At 37.3% G+C, this 16,757-nt stretch overlaps 3 protein-coding genes and 4 non-coding genes across 9 annotated transcripts; 6 read left to right on the top strand and 1 right to left on the bottom strand.

Annotated features, from left to right (window-relative positions):
* Window positions 1-1,206: 1,206 nt before the first annotated feature.
* rnaseh1 (ribonuclease H1) lies at window positions 1,207-5,464 on the bottom strand. Of its 2 annotated transcripts, XM_055185309.2 has the most exons (9): window positions 5,319-5,464; window positions 5,111-5,197; window positions 4,897-5,021; window positions 4,458-4,643; window positions 2,995-3,094; window positions 2,449-2,503; window positions 2,275-2,359; window positions 2,045-2,169; window positions 1,207-1,843 (listed from the first exon to the last, which is right to left on the bottom strand). In XM_055185309.2, exons 2-9 carry the CDS (start codon window positions 5,176-5,178, stop codon window positions 1,757-1,759), a joined length of 831 nt encoding a protein of 276 aa, XP_055041284.1. In that variant the 5' UTR covers window positions 5,179-5,197; window positions 5,319-5,464; the 3' UTR covers window positions 1,207-1,756. The 2 variants fall into 2 exon arrangements, with proteins under 2 accessions (XP_055041284.1, XP_055041283.1); XM_055185308.2 differs by having other exon boundaries at window positions 5,111-5,425.
* Window positions 5,465-6,067: 603 nt separating this feature from the next.
* On the top strand, window positions 6,068-10,371 carry rps7 (ribosomal protein S7). 2 transcript variants are annotated; one of them, XM_055185310.2, is made up of 7 exons: window positions 6,068-6,137; window positions 6,784-6,867; window positions 6,974-7,045; window positions 7,470-7,613; window positions 9,077-9,141; window positions 9,598-9,748; window positions 10,260-10,371. In XM_055185310.2, the coding sequence occupies exons 2-7, from the start codon at window positions 6,793-6,795 to the stop codon at window positions 10,335-10,337; spliced, it is 585 nt and encodes a 194-aa protein (XP_055041285.1). In that variant the 5' UTR covers window positions 6,068-6,137; window positions 6,784-6,792; the 3' UTR covers window positions 10,338-10,371. The 2 variants fall into 2 exon arrangements, with proteins under 2 accessions (XP_055041285.1, XP_073712191.1); XM_073856090.1 differs by lacking the exon at window positions 6,068-6,137 and having other exon boundaries at window positions 6,954-7,045.
* LOC129430208 (small nucleolar RNA SNORA73 family) lies at window positions 7,138-7,358 on the top strand. Its single transcript, XR_008639458.1, has one exon. It is a non-coding gene; the product is annotated as a small nucleolar RNA SNORA73 family (small nucleolar RNA).
* Window positions 8,786-9,006, top strand: LOC129430207 (small nucleolar RNA SNORA73 family). The gene has a single exon (XR_008639457.1). It is a non-coding gene; the product is annotated as a small nucleolar RNA SNORA73 family (small nucleolar RNA).
* Window positions 9,275-9,494, top strand: LOC129430209 (small nucleolar RNA SNORA73 family). The gene has a single exon (XR_008639459.2). It is a non-coding gene; the product is annotated as a small nucleolar RNA SNORA73 family (small nucleolar RNA).
* Window positions 9,784-10,005, top strand: LOC129430210 (small nucleolar RNA SNORA73 family). Its single transcript, XR_008639460.1, has one exon. It is a non-coding gene; the product is annotated as a small nucleolar RNA SNORA73 family (small nucleolar RNA).
* Window positions 10,372-12,061: 1,690 nt separating the features above from the next.
* allc (allantoicase) lies at window positions 12,062-16,378 on the top strand. The gene is made up of 10 exons (XM_073856089.1): window positions 12,062-12,498; window positions 12,620-12,670; window positions 12,754-12,841; window positions 13,170-13,369; window positions 13,469-13,601; window positions 14,590-14,745; window positions 15,604-15,677; window positions 15,755-15,863; window positions 15,962-16,083; window positions 16,168-16,378. Exons 1-10 carry the CDS (start codon window positions 12,409-12,411, stop codon window positions 16,336-16,338), a joined length of 1,194 nt encoding a protein of 397 aa, XP_073712190.1. The 5' UTR covers window positions 12,062-12,408; the 3' UTR covers window positions 16,339-16,378.
* Window positions 16,379-16,757: the final 379 nt, after the last annotated feature.

The raw sequence follows: 16,757 nt of genomic DNA, 5'->3' as shown, positions 1-16,757 counted from the left end.
AAGTTTAATGCCTTCCAGAAAATGTTCTTCTTTAAATATATAAACAAATAATATCAAATGAAAGATTAGACCCTCTGCTTTCGAACAAAAAAACCTGTTTCATCCTACCTTCATTAGTTCTCTTTTTATCACCTCACAAACATGGGTAGGTTTCTTCAAAAACACCCAATTTTAGGCAAAAAGCTGAGATAATTCCATTTTTGTGACGGATTTTTGAGATGCAGAGCGATCTTTAAAACATACACGGAGTTCTTTCTCTTTCACGTGAGGCGTTACTTCCGGGTTGTATAAGTAGCGGAAGTGCACCACTTGGTGGATAATAGCGGTATTGAGGAAAGCCAGAATTTCTCGTCATTGGCAGGGAAGCGTTATCTCGTCAATGTCGGAGAAAGAGTTAAATAGCATGTAGCACAAACTCAGCAGTCACAACTTTTTTTGTGTTTTTAGCATTGTAACAACATTGTACTTAATGTGTAATTTAATGTTGGGGCGTTCATCTCAACTATAACGTTGTCTGTGTTATGTTGAGATTGGCCTCTTTTCCAGCTGTGTTTTGCATGCAAAAGGTTTACATAAGGAGGAGGAAACAATAGTGTTTGAGGCGCACGATATGTCATTATCATGTACAAAACTATTTTTATTCATCCATGCCTATAATACAGTTTTACATTATTCAGCACATTTAATATATTTCTGTATAAACCAACTGAAATTAAGATTTTGCCACATTCATGGTTTAATATTCATCTTTTATCAAGTTAAAGAATTAATTTATTATGAGTGAATAAAGCTAGCCTTCATGTTCACTTAAATTTGACTTTTAAGAGAGACCCCAAAAACGTACATATACAAATAATACTTTTAAACCATAACCTCTTATTTTTCCTTTACATTCTTGTATTATATTCCCCTGAGCTAATAAAAACACAGTAGGTAGATATTATTAAAGATCTATACCTCAGTTTTACCCAAAACATGCATGCACTTTTCAAAAATGTGACTGGATGTCATAAAATAATAAAAGGACCTCTAAACAGACAAATGGCAGTCAAATATAGAATCTTATTCAATACCAGAACAAACGTTAAACAATAAAGTATAAATCAGGTATGAATATTTTGATGTTATGTTTTTGAGTTATTAAAAGTGACTTGATCAGGGCCAAATATGAGCGAATGAATCGGAAAAACACAAAGCAAAAGTGGATTGTTGAGATAACTAGTCTTTATTCAATGAGAACTGAGCATGAACTGCAGTGACATCTGCTGTTCATGTTAAGGCATTTCATTGGTACATTTAATTTAAAAGAAGTTGTTACAACTGAAACTCTGAAAATAAGAGCAAAATTACCCTTGATTTTCAGCACTGAGAAAAATAAAGAAATGAATCGATAATAAATGACAGTGGTAGAATAATAGTCATGTTGAAGAATGACTACAATTATTTGTGTCGCATGCAACACATCCAAAAACTGTGAGTTTCTGGGAGATGAAAAATAATTACCAGGAATCAATCTCGGGATCAATTCAAATGACAGTTGCATTGATATAACAATCAAAAATAAACACATTAAAATAGACATATTTGAACAAGCATCGTTCTTTAGAAAGGAAGAAAATGTGTTTGTAGTGCTGTTTTCAACAACACAAAACTATCATTTAAAAAAAAAAGTGCATTACTGTAGCTATCATAGGCAAACAACAGCCAAGCCCCAGACAAAAACATTATGCATTATAACATGAATGTGGCAACAGTGCTAACATGGGGGCTTTGCTGCTCCTTCTCTGGACAATCTGTCTGCCTCTTCATTACCTAAAAATCCAGCATGACCGGGTATGTGCATCTAGAAACATGGACATCATATATACATATTTTTTAATAGGGTGCATCCAAATTGGAGGCTTACATTAAAGGAACAGTTTACACAAATAAAAATCTCTGCAGTTCAGACTGACACAAAGAGACATTTAGGTGCTACAAGAACATTTCTAAACCAAATTTGGGATTATCATACTTAAAACAGAAGTGTACAGATGAAACTTACCCATACAACCTCAAGTTCTGCATTTAGTTTGTCCAGCTTTTGGAAGTCTTCTTTATTGATTACATTCCCACCTGATTTAAGTCTCCAGCCGTTAGTCTTCCAGTTCTTGACCCAACAAGTGATACCTTTAAAAAAAATGAAACACTTTAACAATCTGGTCGTCAACTCATGATTTTCACAAACAGTAGGATATATGAGTGAGATTAAACAGACAGGCAGAGAGAGCATACCGTTAATGGTGAACTTGCTGTCCGTGTACAGCACAAGCTTTTTAAAATTCAGTTCTCTGGCTTGCTCAAGTGCTTTGCAAGCCGCCTGTGATGAAACGTTTAATGATACCGTTATCAATAACAAGGTAGGAGAAAGGGCACCAAGCACCTAACTCTGAAATGAATGGTACTTACCTGTAATTCTGCTCTTTGGTTGGTCTGTCTCCCTGGAAGCCTTTCAGCCACATTTCTGATGATTGAAATCAGCAAGAGATTCATGTCACAAAATCAAATCTATGCTAGTTTTGTTTTGAGGTGCACAAGTGCCAGTCCTGACTTTAAAAAAAATCAAGAATTACTTCGATTGAAATTGAAGTTTTTCAAAGTCTAACTGATCTAAAATCTAAGACAGTACATGTTATACTTTTATATGCAATAAATGTAATGACATAATCTCTCTGTGAAATCCAGACTATAGTCTTATAATTTAATTATGAGAGTTTGATTTCAATCCTTAATTTCAATATTTGACAATAACACTAAGTTAATATTAAAAACATTAAGATTATATTTTCACAGAATGTTATTTACATTATGCAAAAAACAGCAACAAGCTGAGTTTTCATAGGCAGGGTCACCAATCTGCTTTACTATTACACTAAATGCTCACTTGAGTGAGGTTGTCAAGAATATTAATTTATGTTTTCTTTCCCAGAATGCGATTAATTATGAACAACTCACAGAGGATGACCAGGACCCCAATAAACACCAATTCCTGCACGCGCTCCTTGTTTCCCATTGGCTGAACAACAGCCATCAGTATACACCACAACCGCGTCACCTGCAAAGCATACAAATGCAGAATATAGCCTTACAACATATTGGGGTGGTGTCCTGAACAGGGATAAGCTCAAACCAGGACTAGACCTTAGTTTAATTAGGAAATATAACTAGTTTTAACAAACACGCCTTATCAAAAACATTATTTGTGTGCATTCTGAGACAAAACAAAAGGCACTGATGTATTTAAAGATATGTCAGTGCAAGTTGTTTTCAGTTTGGACAGCTCTTACATTTATTTTAGTCTAGGACTAGTCTACTCCCTGCCTAAGAAACCACCCCATTATCTGTAAAAGAATGTAATTTGGTGGTTAAAGCTATAATAAAGTTATAGAGGGTTTTCACGACGCGCCATCAGAGCGGAAGACGCCATATTGGAGGCACTCCGCATCACAACAGAGCACAGGCATTGAAGTATATCCCGAACGTAGTCAATGAAAATGGTTAATTATTACCGTGTTTGAGGTACCAACAGGACAGATTGAGAAAAACATTTGGAATATTATCGACTTCCAAAAGTTATTAAAAAGTAGGGAAAGGAATGCAAGAAATTATAAGAGGAGGCGCTTGTGGTTGGCAAAGCTCAGGAAAAATAGTAGTATTGTATTAGAAATATGATTGAAGTCCATAAAGTATAAAACAATGATGCTTCTACTTGTTGTGCTTTATTTAAAGAGTATTTAATATGTACTTTTAGTGTTTGCACAAAATGTACTTAAACACAACTAAAATTTGCGCTGCAATGCCTTAATGCCAGTGTGCTTAATTGCTCATAACAAAGTTTCTATTGTAATGATAATAATATTTTTAATAGTAAATGGTAAAAACAATTGTTGCTTTTATTGTTTAACTGTATGCTTATTTTACTGTAAAGCACTTTGGTAGGACACTGACTATTTTAAATTTGCTATAAATAAAGCTGACATTGACATATGGGCTCGGCATGAAAACCAGGTAGTTGACTAACTTATATCGTGATATGCAACTGAAGAAAGAATCACCGGGTCGTCACGGATCCCAGAAGATGGAGCTAACTCTTAAGGATCTGCACCACTTATAAATTGTAATTTCTCGAAATATCGTGCCTTTTCTTGTGGTCCAAGTCCTTCCCTATATGCCATTGCATGTTGGACGCGTTTTCTGTTGTTTAGACATGTCTACATTCACTGAAAGTATCCAAAGCGCACAATACTCCGTTCAGTTCTTTACACCGAGTGCCTCCACAATGGCCGCGCATCCGGGTTACCGCCCAGAACGTGACGTCGGTGAAAACCCTCTATTATTATTATACTATAGGTCTTTGTGATGTTCTACACACTATCATATGCATTACTTTCCCTTAATATGTAGTTCACAATAGTTACCCATATATGTAAATCCATCACTACTGACTGCAGATGTCTTTGGCTGTGGGGGCTCAATAAGCTTCGCACGTTTAACACTGGATCTTCCTTCATCCTCAGACTCCTCGTGGGTCCTTTTACCTCCAATGGGAACAACGCTTGAGGAGCTAGGTATATTTCTAGGAGGCAGGACCTCATGGTCAACCCCTTGAATGCAAACCATATTATAAATATCAGCATGTTATGCAGCATTCCATAGATATATACTTATTTGTGTGATTAGCATAAAATCCTTTAACACAAGATCACTAAACACATTAACTACTACTGAGAAAATTGTGATTAAAATTATAACAAAATAGATGCAAGAGTACAGATGGGAATAATGGGGTAAACTATGCCACTATTACTTGAGCTGCAAAATAATACATTTAGATGGTAGAAAGGGTTTTGGTTTTACCCTCTGACGTCCCATATGATGGTGCTTTTGATTGATTCCTAACAAAGGCCAATGCATCCTCTTCAGAGGCAAACTTCTTAAAAATGGCAGCGGGGAACTTATCCACCTGATTTTTACATTCATCCCTGTAGATCAGAAACCATAAATCGCGGTCATGCAATGCAACAAACACTCACAGTTACAGTAAACACATCACATATAGTTGCATACTCGCCATGTTTTGTATACTCCTGGTCTGAATCCTTTCCTTACTGCATAGAAGAAATTCCCTTTCTTGCCCATGTCTTCTGTACAAAGTGTCCTGCGTAATACATTAAAAAACCTCGGCAACCTGAACATAATCTCTGCTCAAAACACGATAAACATGGCTTTTATATCCTTTAGTGGTGGCATTTCAAATGATAATTCAAATATAAAATAACCTGACAGAGACGAAACCGGTGACGAACGGCGTATGAGCTCAGTAAATAATTTTTTGACTTTCGTTTCGTTTGCAAAAACACCACAGTCTGCTATACATCAATCGGTCAGTTGACCAATCGCGTTCCTGCTTCGCTTCTTCATCTGCGTTTTTTATTTGGAGTTTGGCATACCACCACTTGACACATTACCGCCACCATCTGACCTGGAGCGTAGATCAGCTTTGTGAAACGATACTTAAAAAATATTTAATGTTTAAATTTTCCAAATTTCACCATCTGAAGATTTCATCGTAGCGATCAAAGGCATAGGATAGGAATGATCGCTTCTGCTAACCCAATGCATCCGCTCGTCTCCACAATGATTATAAATTAGACAACGAGTTAATACATGTTTGCATTACGTGCAAAAAATAGAATAAAATAATTAAACAACATAAAGAGCTAGACATTTTATAAATCATATGATTCTGCTACGTTAAAAAGGTTTTTGCATTCATCACATTTAGGGCTTTGTGAAAAACGTGGTTTCACTTTCATATACTTTGATTTATGCATGTTAACATTAGCTGTTGTTTATTATAACAAGTTCACAGACAATGCCCTACTGCAAAACTTTCCACGGGTAAAGATGATGCATGAATATCAAGTCTCTTTGTTTTAAATTGCTTACGTTTTATGTAAAACAGTAAATTCCAAAGCAGCGAGAGCGACCCCTTGCGTACCAGAGAATGATCAAATTTCCCACAATGCCTCACAGGAACGCGCTTTTACCGGCTTCTCGCGAGAGTACGGCCTCTTCCCAGGCCGTCGTTGAAAGAGGTAAGTCTGCTGAATGTGCCCAGCTAGAAGGATATTAGTCTAAAATGTCTGAAATATCTCATGGTTGTCCTTATGTATTGGATTTATGTGATGTTTTCAGTGAGATACGTTAGATGTGAGTATATTTGACGATGGATGGTTATTTTAGAAAGTGTAATTTGGATATTTACGATGTGCTAGCAGACGTGTCTACGAGAACATTGCCGAGGCCCATGTGCTGCTCTACGATGGCGTTAAAACATGAAAAGTATGCTAAATATAATATTTAAAGACCTTATGTTTGTGATTTATGAGGAATTATGCATACTGTGATTAAGAAGGTACATTAAACAACCAATGCTAACAGCATGCTAAAGGTATACTTGGCTAAAACTAACTTGCTTTATAATGTCTGGTGAATCAGCGAGGACAGAGAATACACAGTGAAGTCATGAATCTTTATCAAGATTAACTTAAAACGTATATGATTATTTAGTGTAAATAACTAACTACATTTTATAGACAATTACATACACGTTTAATGTGTCACCTTGTTCCCCTGTGCAAACTGCAGATTACCCCAGTGGGTTCTGTTGTGATACAATGGTACGAGCTTTAAACTCTAAACTGGTTTTAATATTAATACGTATCTCTGTTTGTGTTTCAGACACAGGCCATGTTCAGTACCAGCGCGAAAATCGTGAAGCCGAATGGCGAAAAGCCAGACGAGTTTGAGTCTGGCATTTCCCAGGTATAATACAATAATCTTGAGTTATGATTATTTAATAATTTCCACAACTTTATTTTAATGTTTTAATTGTTTGTTCTCATGGTAAGTTATTGTTAATCTGATGCAGGCTCTTCTTGAGCTGGAGATGAACTCTGACTTGAAGGCTCAGCTGAGGGAGCTTCACATCACTGCTGCTAAGGTGCTTTTCACTTTATTGGTCTATCATTGGTTTTTCATAACCACGTGGAAACGTCAGAACGTTGCTTAGATGTTTAAATTGATGTGTGATACCCAACGTGGACATCCTGTGAGATGGCTCTCATGTGGCTCTGTCCGTGTGGCGTAAGGGAGCGTAGCACTTTAGTGCCATGACGTACAGTCCCGTTCCACGACGTTGGATAGCAAGCTTGTCCCCGGCCTTCGGCTGGTGTGGACGGCGTCCTGTATATTCCTAGACCTTTCTAGAGCCCTTTGGGCCGTTACTGGGGAGGTAAACCATGCAGTGCACACTTTTTTAACTGTTAGTAAGTGTATGTAGTTAAATGCAAAGAGTGGGCTGTGACACTTCATGGCTTTGTGTGCGCATGCTTGTTTAATTCATGCTATTGCATCTCTTCTCTCAGGAAATTGAGGTTGGTGGCAGCAGGAAAGCCATTATCATCTTTGTGCCGGTGCCCCAACTGAAAAACTTCCAGAAGATCCAGGTTAGGCTCGTCCGTGAGCTGGAGAAGAAGTTTAGCGGCAAACATGTGGTCTTCATTGCACAGGTAAGGCTTGTGTACATCGACATGCTTTTTTGAGAAAGTAAATTCCTTTGTCAGGGTTGTTAACTTTGTGCCTGATATGGATGTAGCACATGTTTCTAAACACAACTTTTCCTGTTGTGCTTAATTCACAGTGCTTTTTATTTTAACATTTTAAGGGTTAATTCAGCTTCACATTGACTTGGTGTTGATGTTGTGACAACAGCAAATGCAGCACAATAGCATTTTTGCACTTGGCTGCTTGCTTTTCTTTGAATGTGAAAAATGATTGGACAAAGCATCTCAAATTGTTCTGATTGGCTAAATAAAGAATCTGACTATTAATACTAATGGGTGATTCTCACAAAATCCAGACTTAAAAGGTGTCCAGCATCAGATTTTATAAAAAAGCCATTGAAGCCATTTTTTTTTTGCAAATATAAGATGAACTTACTATAACCATTATTATTAGACAGGAGGTTTTTAGATTATCATTATTAAAAATTATCATTACCGCAACATATTACATTAAATATACGCATTTACAAACTCATGTTTCGGTAATGAGAACTAAAGTGATGACAAACAAAATTTCAACCTTTATCTGGAGAAAAAAAATAAGAACTGCTTAGCCATCTTGCGTGTCCCAACAAATTTTTTTGAAAATGTTCCTTGAGGGCTTAAACAATGATTGAAAATTGTTGCGGAGGATGGGAATTTTTCTTTAACACATTTATATTCATTATTACATACCAATAATCACCAAATACCACATGTTTCTTTACTGTAAATGTTTATAGTATAACATTCACTGAAGCTTTTTATTTTTTAGATTTTTTTATTATTATAAATATTTCCATGTCAAAGAACCAAAAATCAGTCATGGACACGTTGCGGTAATGAAAATTTCCCCTTAAATGTGGAAAAAAATAGGTTTGTATAATGTAATTTGAAATTGTGCAAAATAGTACACAAAGAGATGTTTGTAGCTGTATGCTTCTGATTTTGATACTCTTACTTTGCATTTACTTTTTATCAAAATGTTTTGACGCCTCGTGAATCTAAACAGTCTAATTTCGTGATAATCACCCTAATAGTCTAGAGCAGTCACACATTTCTTTGTTTTAGTTTAGCATCCCATTCTGGAAAAAAATGCATTTTAAGATGATAACACATGAATATAAATGGGGTGACAACCAACGTGGATATCCTGTGAGATGGCTCTCATGTGGCTCTGTCCGTGTGGCGTAAGGGAGCGTAGCACTTTAGTGCCATGACGTACAGTCCCGTTCCACGACGTTGGATAGCAAGCTTGTCCCCGGCCTCTGGCTGGTGTGGATGGCGTCCTGTATATTCCTAGACCTTCCCAGAGCCCTTTGGGCCGTTACTGGGGAGGTAAACCATGCAGTGTACATACCCATTAAAACCTCATTGAGAGAATTTGGTCAACGATGAGTAGTTTAATCTTTTGCTTTTGTTTTTTGTAGAGAAGAATCCTGCCTAAACCCACAAGGAAAAGCCGCACGAAAAACAAGCAGAAGCGTCCCAGGAGGTAAATGTCATCTTCTCTTGCATTTTGGAAGCTCTGTGTGCAAAGTCAGGGTTAGTAATTCTTGCTTTCTCAGTGTGAATTGTTTTGTATTGCAAACCATTCTGTGGTGGTTGAATTGTTAGTATAAATCAAACCAACGTGGACATCCTGTGAGATGGCTCTCATGTGGCTCTGTCCGTGTGGCGTAAGGGAGCGTAGCACTTTAGTGCCATGACGTACAGTCCCGTTCCATGACGTTGGATAGCAAGCTTGTCCCCGGCCTCTGGCTGGTGCGGACGGCGTCCTGTATATTCCTAGACCTTCCCATAGCCCTTGGGCCGTTACTGGGGAGGTAAACCATGCAGTGCACAACCCAAACAGTTTTGCCCTATAGGATATTTAGGCAGTTTCTCATTTTTTTATTTATTTTACTTTTATGAATAATAGGGTGATTTTAATTTGTGCTCTGTCTTTCAGCCGAACCCTGACTAATGTGCATGACGCTATCCTTGAGGACCTGGTTTACCCCAGTGAGATTGTCGGCAAGAGGATTCGTGTGAAACTGGACAGCAGTAGGCTCATCAAGGTCCACCTCGACAAGGCGCAGCAAAACAATGTTGAACACAAAGTAAGTGCTTGTCTCTAACCTAAGCGCACACACCCCCAACGTGGACATCCTGTGAGATGGCTCTCATGTGGCTCTGTCCGTGTGGCGTAAGGGAGCGTAGCACTTTAAGTGCCATGACGTACAGTCCCGTTCCACGACGTTGGATAGCAAGCTTGTCCCCGGCCTTCGGCTGGTGTGGACGGCGTCCTGTATATTCCTAGACCTTTCTAGAGCCCTTTGGGCAGTTACTGGGGAGGTAAACCATGCAGTGCACACTCCAAATTCAGAGGTCTGTTTTAGTTTGCTGAATGACCTCATGGATGTTTAGTAGGAATTGTATGTTCATTGTTTTATCTTGTTCACATAAGTGAATTAAATTGTATTAAAAAGTTTTATTAAAGAATTTTCTGTAGTTGTGTATTGAACTGTTTGATACAATTTACCAGAATGACAAAGTAACAATCAAGCCAAATAAATGGGAAGGTTTTTTTTATACAAATGCCTTGGTTAATGTCTGGTTCTTTTTTTATAGGTTGAGACCTTCGCTGGTGTCTACAAGAAGCTCACAGGCAAAGATGTGATTTTTGAATTCCCGGAGTTCCAACTGTAAATTGCAGATGACAAAATAAATTTGTTTACTGTCATTTTGCCTGTCTTTAAGTGAATTGCTTGTGAGGTGCCGCCTCCTTTTTAGATGCATGTACAAAGTGACTCAAGTCATACATTGCACATCTGTAGGAAATCAAAATACATCAGTAAGTGCTTAGAAAATAAGTACGTAATACAAATCTTCAGTAGAGGCTTCCAACAGTCTCCTCAAAACAATATGATGTTATTTTGATAGCTAGATGTTTGCCTAAAACTTTAAAAGATGTAAAATAAATCTTTGGTGTCTCCAGAGTACGTATATGAAGTTTTAGCTCAAACTACCACATAGATAATTTATTACAGCATGTTAACATTGCTGCATAGTAGGTGTGAGCAAAAATGTGCCATTTTTGGGTGTCCTTTTAAATGCAAATTAGATTATTTCTGCACTAAATGGCGGTGTCTTGGTTGCAGATTTAGGGGTAGTATTTTCCCCTTTTGACATCACGGGGAGACAAATTTCAATGACCAATATTTTTCACATGCTTGCGGAGAATGGTTTGCCAAAACTAAGTTACTGGTTGATCTTTTTCACATTTTCTAGGTTGATGAAAGCACTGGGGACCCAATTATAACGCTTAAACATTGAAAGAGTCAGATTTTCATATGTCCCCTTTAAAATGCATTAGGCATAATGAGAGTATTACGGCAGGAGACTGTCGCCTAAAAAATATGACGGGAACTGAGGTTATCTTGACCTTTCATTTTTTGTTTGTTTTATAAACCTAAGGAATAATATTGCAGAAGGGTGAAATACCTTAAATCTTTTTTGAAAGTGTACTTTACTGCATTAAAATGAACTAAAAATGTTAAGTTTCTCTGTCAGAGGCTGGGCCTCCTGAAAATGAAAGATCTTAATTACAGATATGTAAATTTTGGTCTTTCTCTTGGTTATTTTATTAGCTTAAAAGAAAAAAGAATAGGCAAAACAGAGGGAAATACATTTTTCCCTCCTTTCACACACTTAACCAATCTTTATTAGAGACGATCTTTTAAGCCAATTGGCTTTTAGCATAACCTAAGCGCATCATTACCGGTCATTACGCAAGTCTGTGGTTACTGCATAAAGCGTTTTAAAGTCTTTTGAATTTGAGGAATAGTTCACCCAAAAATGATAATTCTGTCATCATTTATTCACTCATGTTGTTAACCCTGTATAAATTTTCATTTACTTCAATAATAGGAAAAAATAGTATGGAAGTAAATGGGGTCCACGAACTGTTTGGTTCCAAACATTTCTTAAAATATCTTCCTTGGTGTTCATCAGAACAAGAAAATTATACAGGTTTGTAACATGTGAATAAATTATGACAGAAATTTCATTTTTGGGTGAACTTTTCCTTTAACATATTGATTCAATCTATATTGAAAGGTCTTGAAACAAGTGAAGGACTGAACGATATTGTCATAAATTAAGGAGTAGAGGATGGAGCTCCAGAAGACAGGTATGTTGTGAGGCTGAAGTTGCGTGATTTATTTCGTTCTTGGACTCGTAATCAAACATTTATAAAAAACATTTTTAAATAAAATATATATTTATTATTGTAGTGCAAAACACAATTTACAAGCATTTACTACTTTACTGTATTATAGTAAAAAAAATACTGAGGTACTATTTACACGTCCAATTACACGTGACCAAGACTTTACCAGATATTCTCCAGCAGAGGGCTCTATTGGGAAGCTTATTTTCCACAATACTAGCTAGTTGTGTGACAGGTGCTAGCTTAGCTAAACTGAAATCCAGTGGTATTAATTTGCTTGTTTCTAGAATAGATATGATAGATTTCATATTTTAACTCATGCTAGCTGCATCTTAAAGCCACACAGTACTGTCATTGTTTCAAGCGCGATCGTTGTTTATGATCAAGTTAGTGGACTTCGCACTGTTTCACACTGTTTGTTCTGGTGATGAGTGGTTAAAGATTACAGTTAGTCAACCTGTTCTACTCTCAAAAGAAGTTAGAACTTGTTCCACAACGAATCTAGCACAAATTCATGCAAATTAAGTTAAAGTTGTGATCAACATAAAAATGGCAACTCGTTCAGTGCTGAAAGAAGCCAGCAGTCAGCCGCACTTCATACAGTTCAACAACCTCGCATGTGAAACAGCTGGAGGAAAGGTGAATAATAAATTGTTTTAAATATAATATGCAATGCCAATACACTAAGTTTAACACATATTTCTTGCAACTGACCGAAATGGATTAAGAAAAGTAATAAAACTTTTTATTTTTATTAAAGGTCATTTTTGCCACAGATGAGTGGTTCGCCCCTGCTAGAAATCTTTTGAAGGTAAAGTCTTTCTAAATATCTATTTGCTTAACATTTCAGTATCTAATGTTAAGTGGTTTGTGTTATTCTTAAATTATCTAAAGAGGGAACCTCCTGAATTCATAGCAACAGCGTTTACTGAATTTGGCAAATTGATGGATGGCTGGGAAACCAGGAGAAAAAGAATAGCAGGTATTAGTCCATGAAGACAAACAAATGCATGTATGTTCCCTATAAAACCAAATATTTTGTGTTAAACTGTATACCTCCCTAATGAGACCTAGACTTATTGAGCTAGTTATAGGAGAATAGCTTCAGGCTACGTCTCTCATCTTTCCAGTCTCTGAAGATCCAATCATGAAAACACGCTAGATTATCTTCAAAGTACCGAGCATCCTCATCTGACCTGGTTTTCAGGGCATGTTTTTGTAATCTTAAAGTCTACTCGGTCTGTACTTACAACGGATTTGGTGATTTCATGAAAGATGCATAGGCCCGTGTCTCGCATCCCGTGTCAAAGGTCACGACTGGTGCGTGGTGCAGTTAGGAGTTCCTGGAATTATTCATGGCTTTGATGTAGACACGTCCTTCTTCACTGGAAACTACGCACCGTACGTCTCCGTTCAAGCCGCATGTCTCGATCAGACACCGTGTTTCATTCCGGAAGGAGATCGTACAGGAACGGCTGCTTCCCAAAGCCAGTTTGAAGCTGTTGCACAGGTCTGCAATATATTTCAGTGCACTAGATTTTCATGCATAAAATCTGGAGTGTTTGTGTCTCTGAGGGAACACCGCTCAGGCCGAATTTATGATTAACAGCTTAAGTCGGACAGCTGGGAGGAGCTTGTACCAATGACAGCACTGAAGCCGGGGTACTCTGATTCATGCCACAACTACTTCAGCGTCACTTTTCCACACAGAGTCACCCATATCCGTCTTAACATATATCCAGGTAATAGGCATTCGGCGGTATTTATCATTCAATGCAAATAAATAGGACAAAACAAAGATGTGATCAGTCATAATAATAATACTGGGCTGAGGAGTAATGATGTGCTATCGTGAAATAGTATTTTAGGGAGCAATTTATTTTTTTGAAATTAATGCAAACTAGGTATAGTAACATAATGGTATGTTGTATTGCACCTCAAAACTGGACGGTAGTTATTTACCTTATATATTTTCTTAGCAAATGATAATCAGCAGATCATAAGCTTTCCACAAGACTATTGATTTACAAATGTTTTAAAGTATAGCAGGCTGTATAGTACACAATGAATGTACCATTATAGCATCACCAAACAGAATTTAAAGGTGCAGTGTGTAATTTCTAGAAGGATCTCTTGACAGAAATGCAAAATAATATACAAAACTAAATGACTTTCATAATGAACCGTTATGTTTTTATTGCCTTAGAATGAGACGTTTTATATACATACACAGATAGTCAGTCCCCTTACATGGAAGCAGCCATTTTGTGCAGCCATGTTTCTACAGAAGCCCTTAACAGACGAACGTTTTTACTAAGTTGTCTCCAACGATGACATGTTTGTCTGGTGGCGGCTACCGTAGCTTCTCTATGTGTTTCAAAAGCAAGAGGTGAGCAGTGGACTGAGCGGTTGGTTGCAATTTACAACCTCACCACTAAAATGTACACACTGCACCTTTAAGGAAGAAATAACAAAATAACGTAACATTTGAACTTTTAACATTTTTGACCCTGCCTTTGAAAACCCGACTAAGTCCATTTTTGTGATTCAAGCTTACCGTTTCCTACATAAAATCATCACCTGCATAATGTAAATAACTTTTTGTGAAAATATAACCTTGATATCTTTAATGTTGACTGAATAAGGTCAAATCAAACTTTAATGCTCCTAATCTCATAATTAGATTATAAAACTTTGGATTTCACATTTCTCTATGTTTAATGCTGACAGATGGTGGTGTAGCAAGGCTGAAAGTTTATGGCATTGGAAACAAGGACTGGTCTACTGTACCTAGTAAAGACCATGTAGATCTGGTTGCCCTGGTCAATGGAGGAGTATGTGTAGGCTACAGTGATGCCCACTACGGTCACCCGCGCAATATGATTGGTGTGTGATACTTTGTACTGATGTTACAATTACAAAAACTTTTTTTTTTTAGTTAATAGAAATCATTAAAATCATCAATCCAGATTGCTGTTAAAGAGCGCAGCAATATTCACCCTTTTTGAAAATATGCTCACTTCCCAGCTCCCCTAGAGTGTAACATTGGATTTTTGCTGCTTTGGAGTCCGTTCAGATGATCTCCGGGCCTGGCGCTGCCTCTTTTGGCATGGCTTGGCACAATCCATTGAATCTGATTGGACCATTAGCATTGCGCCAAAAAAATAACCAAAGAGTTTCAATATTTTTCCTATTTAAAACTTGACTCTTCTGGTGTTTCATTGTGGGACTATTTTCGGGCAGTGCGTAATATAACTACGTCTGCTGCAGCCATGTTACGGCAGCAAAGTCCTTGATTATTATGTCAGAATGAGAGTATAGTTCCTAGCCACATCTGCCTAGAAAATCGCAGCTTTTAATTTTCCGTCAGTCTAAGTACACAATGTAACTACAGAAGAGTCAAGTTTTAAATGTGCGATGCTAATGGTCTAATAAGATTCAATGGATTGTGCTAAGCTATGCTAAAAGTGGTAGCGCCAGACCCGTAGATCAGCTGAATGGATTCCAAAACGGTAAGAATCAAATGTTTAACTCTAGGTGAGCTGGAAAATTTGCATTTTTTCAAAAAAAAGTGGAATGTCCCTTTAATAAGATAAATGAAATAATCTGAACTGTTTCCCAGACTTTTCTTTTAAAAATAATTAATTGAGAACTTACTTTAATACATATCTATTTAAAGAAAATAATGGCATTACATTTGAGTGACTGGATGGTTACTTATTTTTAATACATGCTTCTTTATAGGTCTGGGGAGGGCTGACAACATGGGTGATGGGTGGGAGACAGCCAGACGCCTGGATCGGCCCAAAATTTTACAAGTTAAAGCACTGACACGTTAGTTATAGGAACCATAATGGGAATCATTTATGCACTCATTCCATATTTTGGTTTTTAGGTGGATGAGAGAGGCATATTACAAGTGCCAGGCTCTGAGTGGGCTGTTTTCCGACTAGGACATCCTGGAGTAATAAGCAAAATTGAATTGGACACCAACCATTTTAAAGGTGATTGAAGTGTTTTGCAATGTCTTTGTCCAAATGAGCCGTCTCTCTGAAACAACACCTTTCAGTTGCTGTTGCTTAAAATCAGCAATTTTCCTTAGGAAACTTCCCAGATTCTTGCAGAATTGAGGCTTGCAGTTTAACTCCAGATGAGGAGACGAAATGTATTCGTAGCCAGTGGCAAAGCTGCCCCAAGTGGCAAATTCTTCTTCCTCCTCAGAAAGTATGATTTGTCTTTCTAAGTAATTCACTTGGACTTTATTGTTCTGGTCTCTGTAAATCTGAAAATAATGTTCTTGATCTATAGATGAAGCCACACCACAGGCATTATTTTTCTGAAGAGTCTGTGGTACGATGTGGGCCCGTGACTCATGTTCGTCTGGTCATAGCTCCTGATGGAGGGGTCAGCCGTCTTAGACTCTGGGGTCAACCGGTGTCTAACAACTTGATCTGCCCTCAACAAAGATCCAAACTGTAATGGCCACATGCGCTCCTAAAAATAAAGGTGCTTAAAAGGGTCTTCGCAGCACTGCTATAGAAGAAACAGTTTTGGTCCTCAAAGAACCATTCAGTTTAATTTTCTTTAAAGATACATATCTTTCTTACATATAGCACCTGTGTAGAACCCTGTTGTGCTATATAGAACCCTATCTAGTGCTATAGTGGTGCTATATCACCCCTGGATGGTTCTTCATAGGTACTTTATAGCACTAAAAATGGTTCCCTTATGATTACGAGCTTTTAGTGCTATTTAGCACCATTTTATACCCCTTTCTAGTGTTTTTTGTATTTTAAGTTCAAATAATGGATGGTTTAGATGTGAATATACAATAGATTGATGGCAGATATTCCCAAATAAAAGTTCTTACTGTTTATCTGATGTTTTTTAAGTCACTG

This window comes from Misgurnus anguillicaudatus, chromosome 18 (assembly GCF_027580225.2).
Source record: "Misgurnus anguillicaudatus chromosome 18, ASM2758022v2, whole genome shotgun sequence".
In the NCBI taxonomy this organism is placed as follows: domain Eukaryota; kingdom Metazoa; phylum Chordata; class Actinopteri; order Cypriniformes; family Cobitidae; genus Misgurnus; species Misgurnus anguillicaudatus.
The sequence above is the reverse complement of the archived record's forward strand: the minus strand, read 5'-3'. Positions and strand labels throughout refer to the sequence as shown.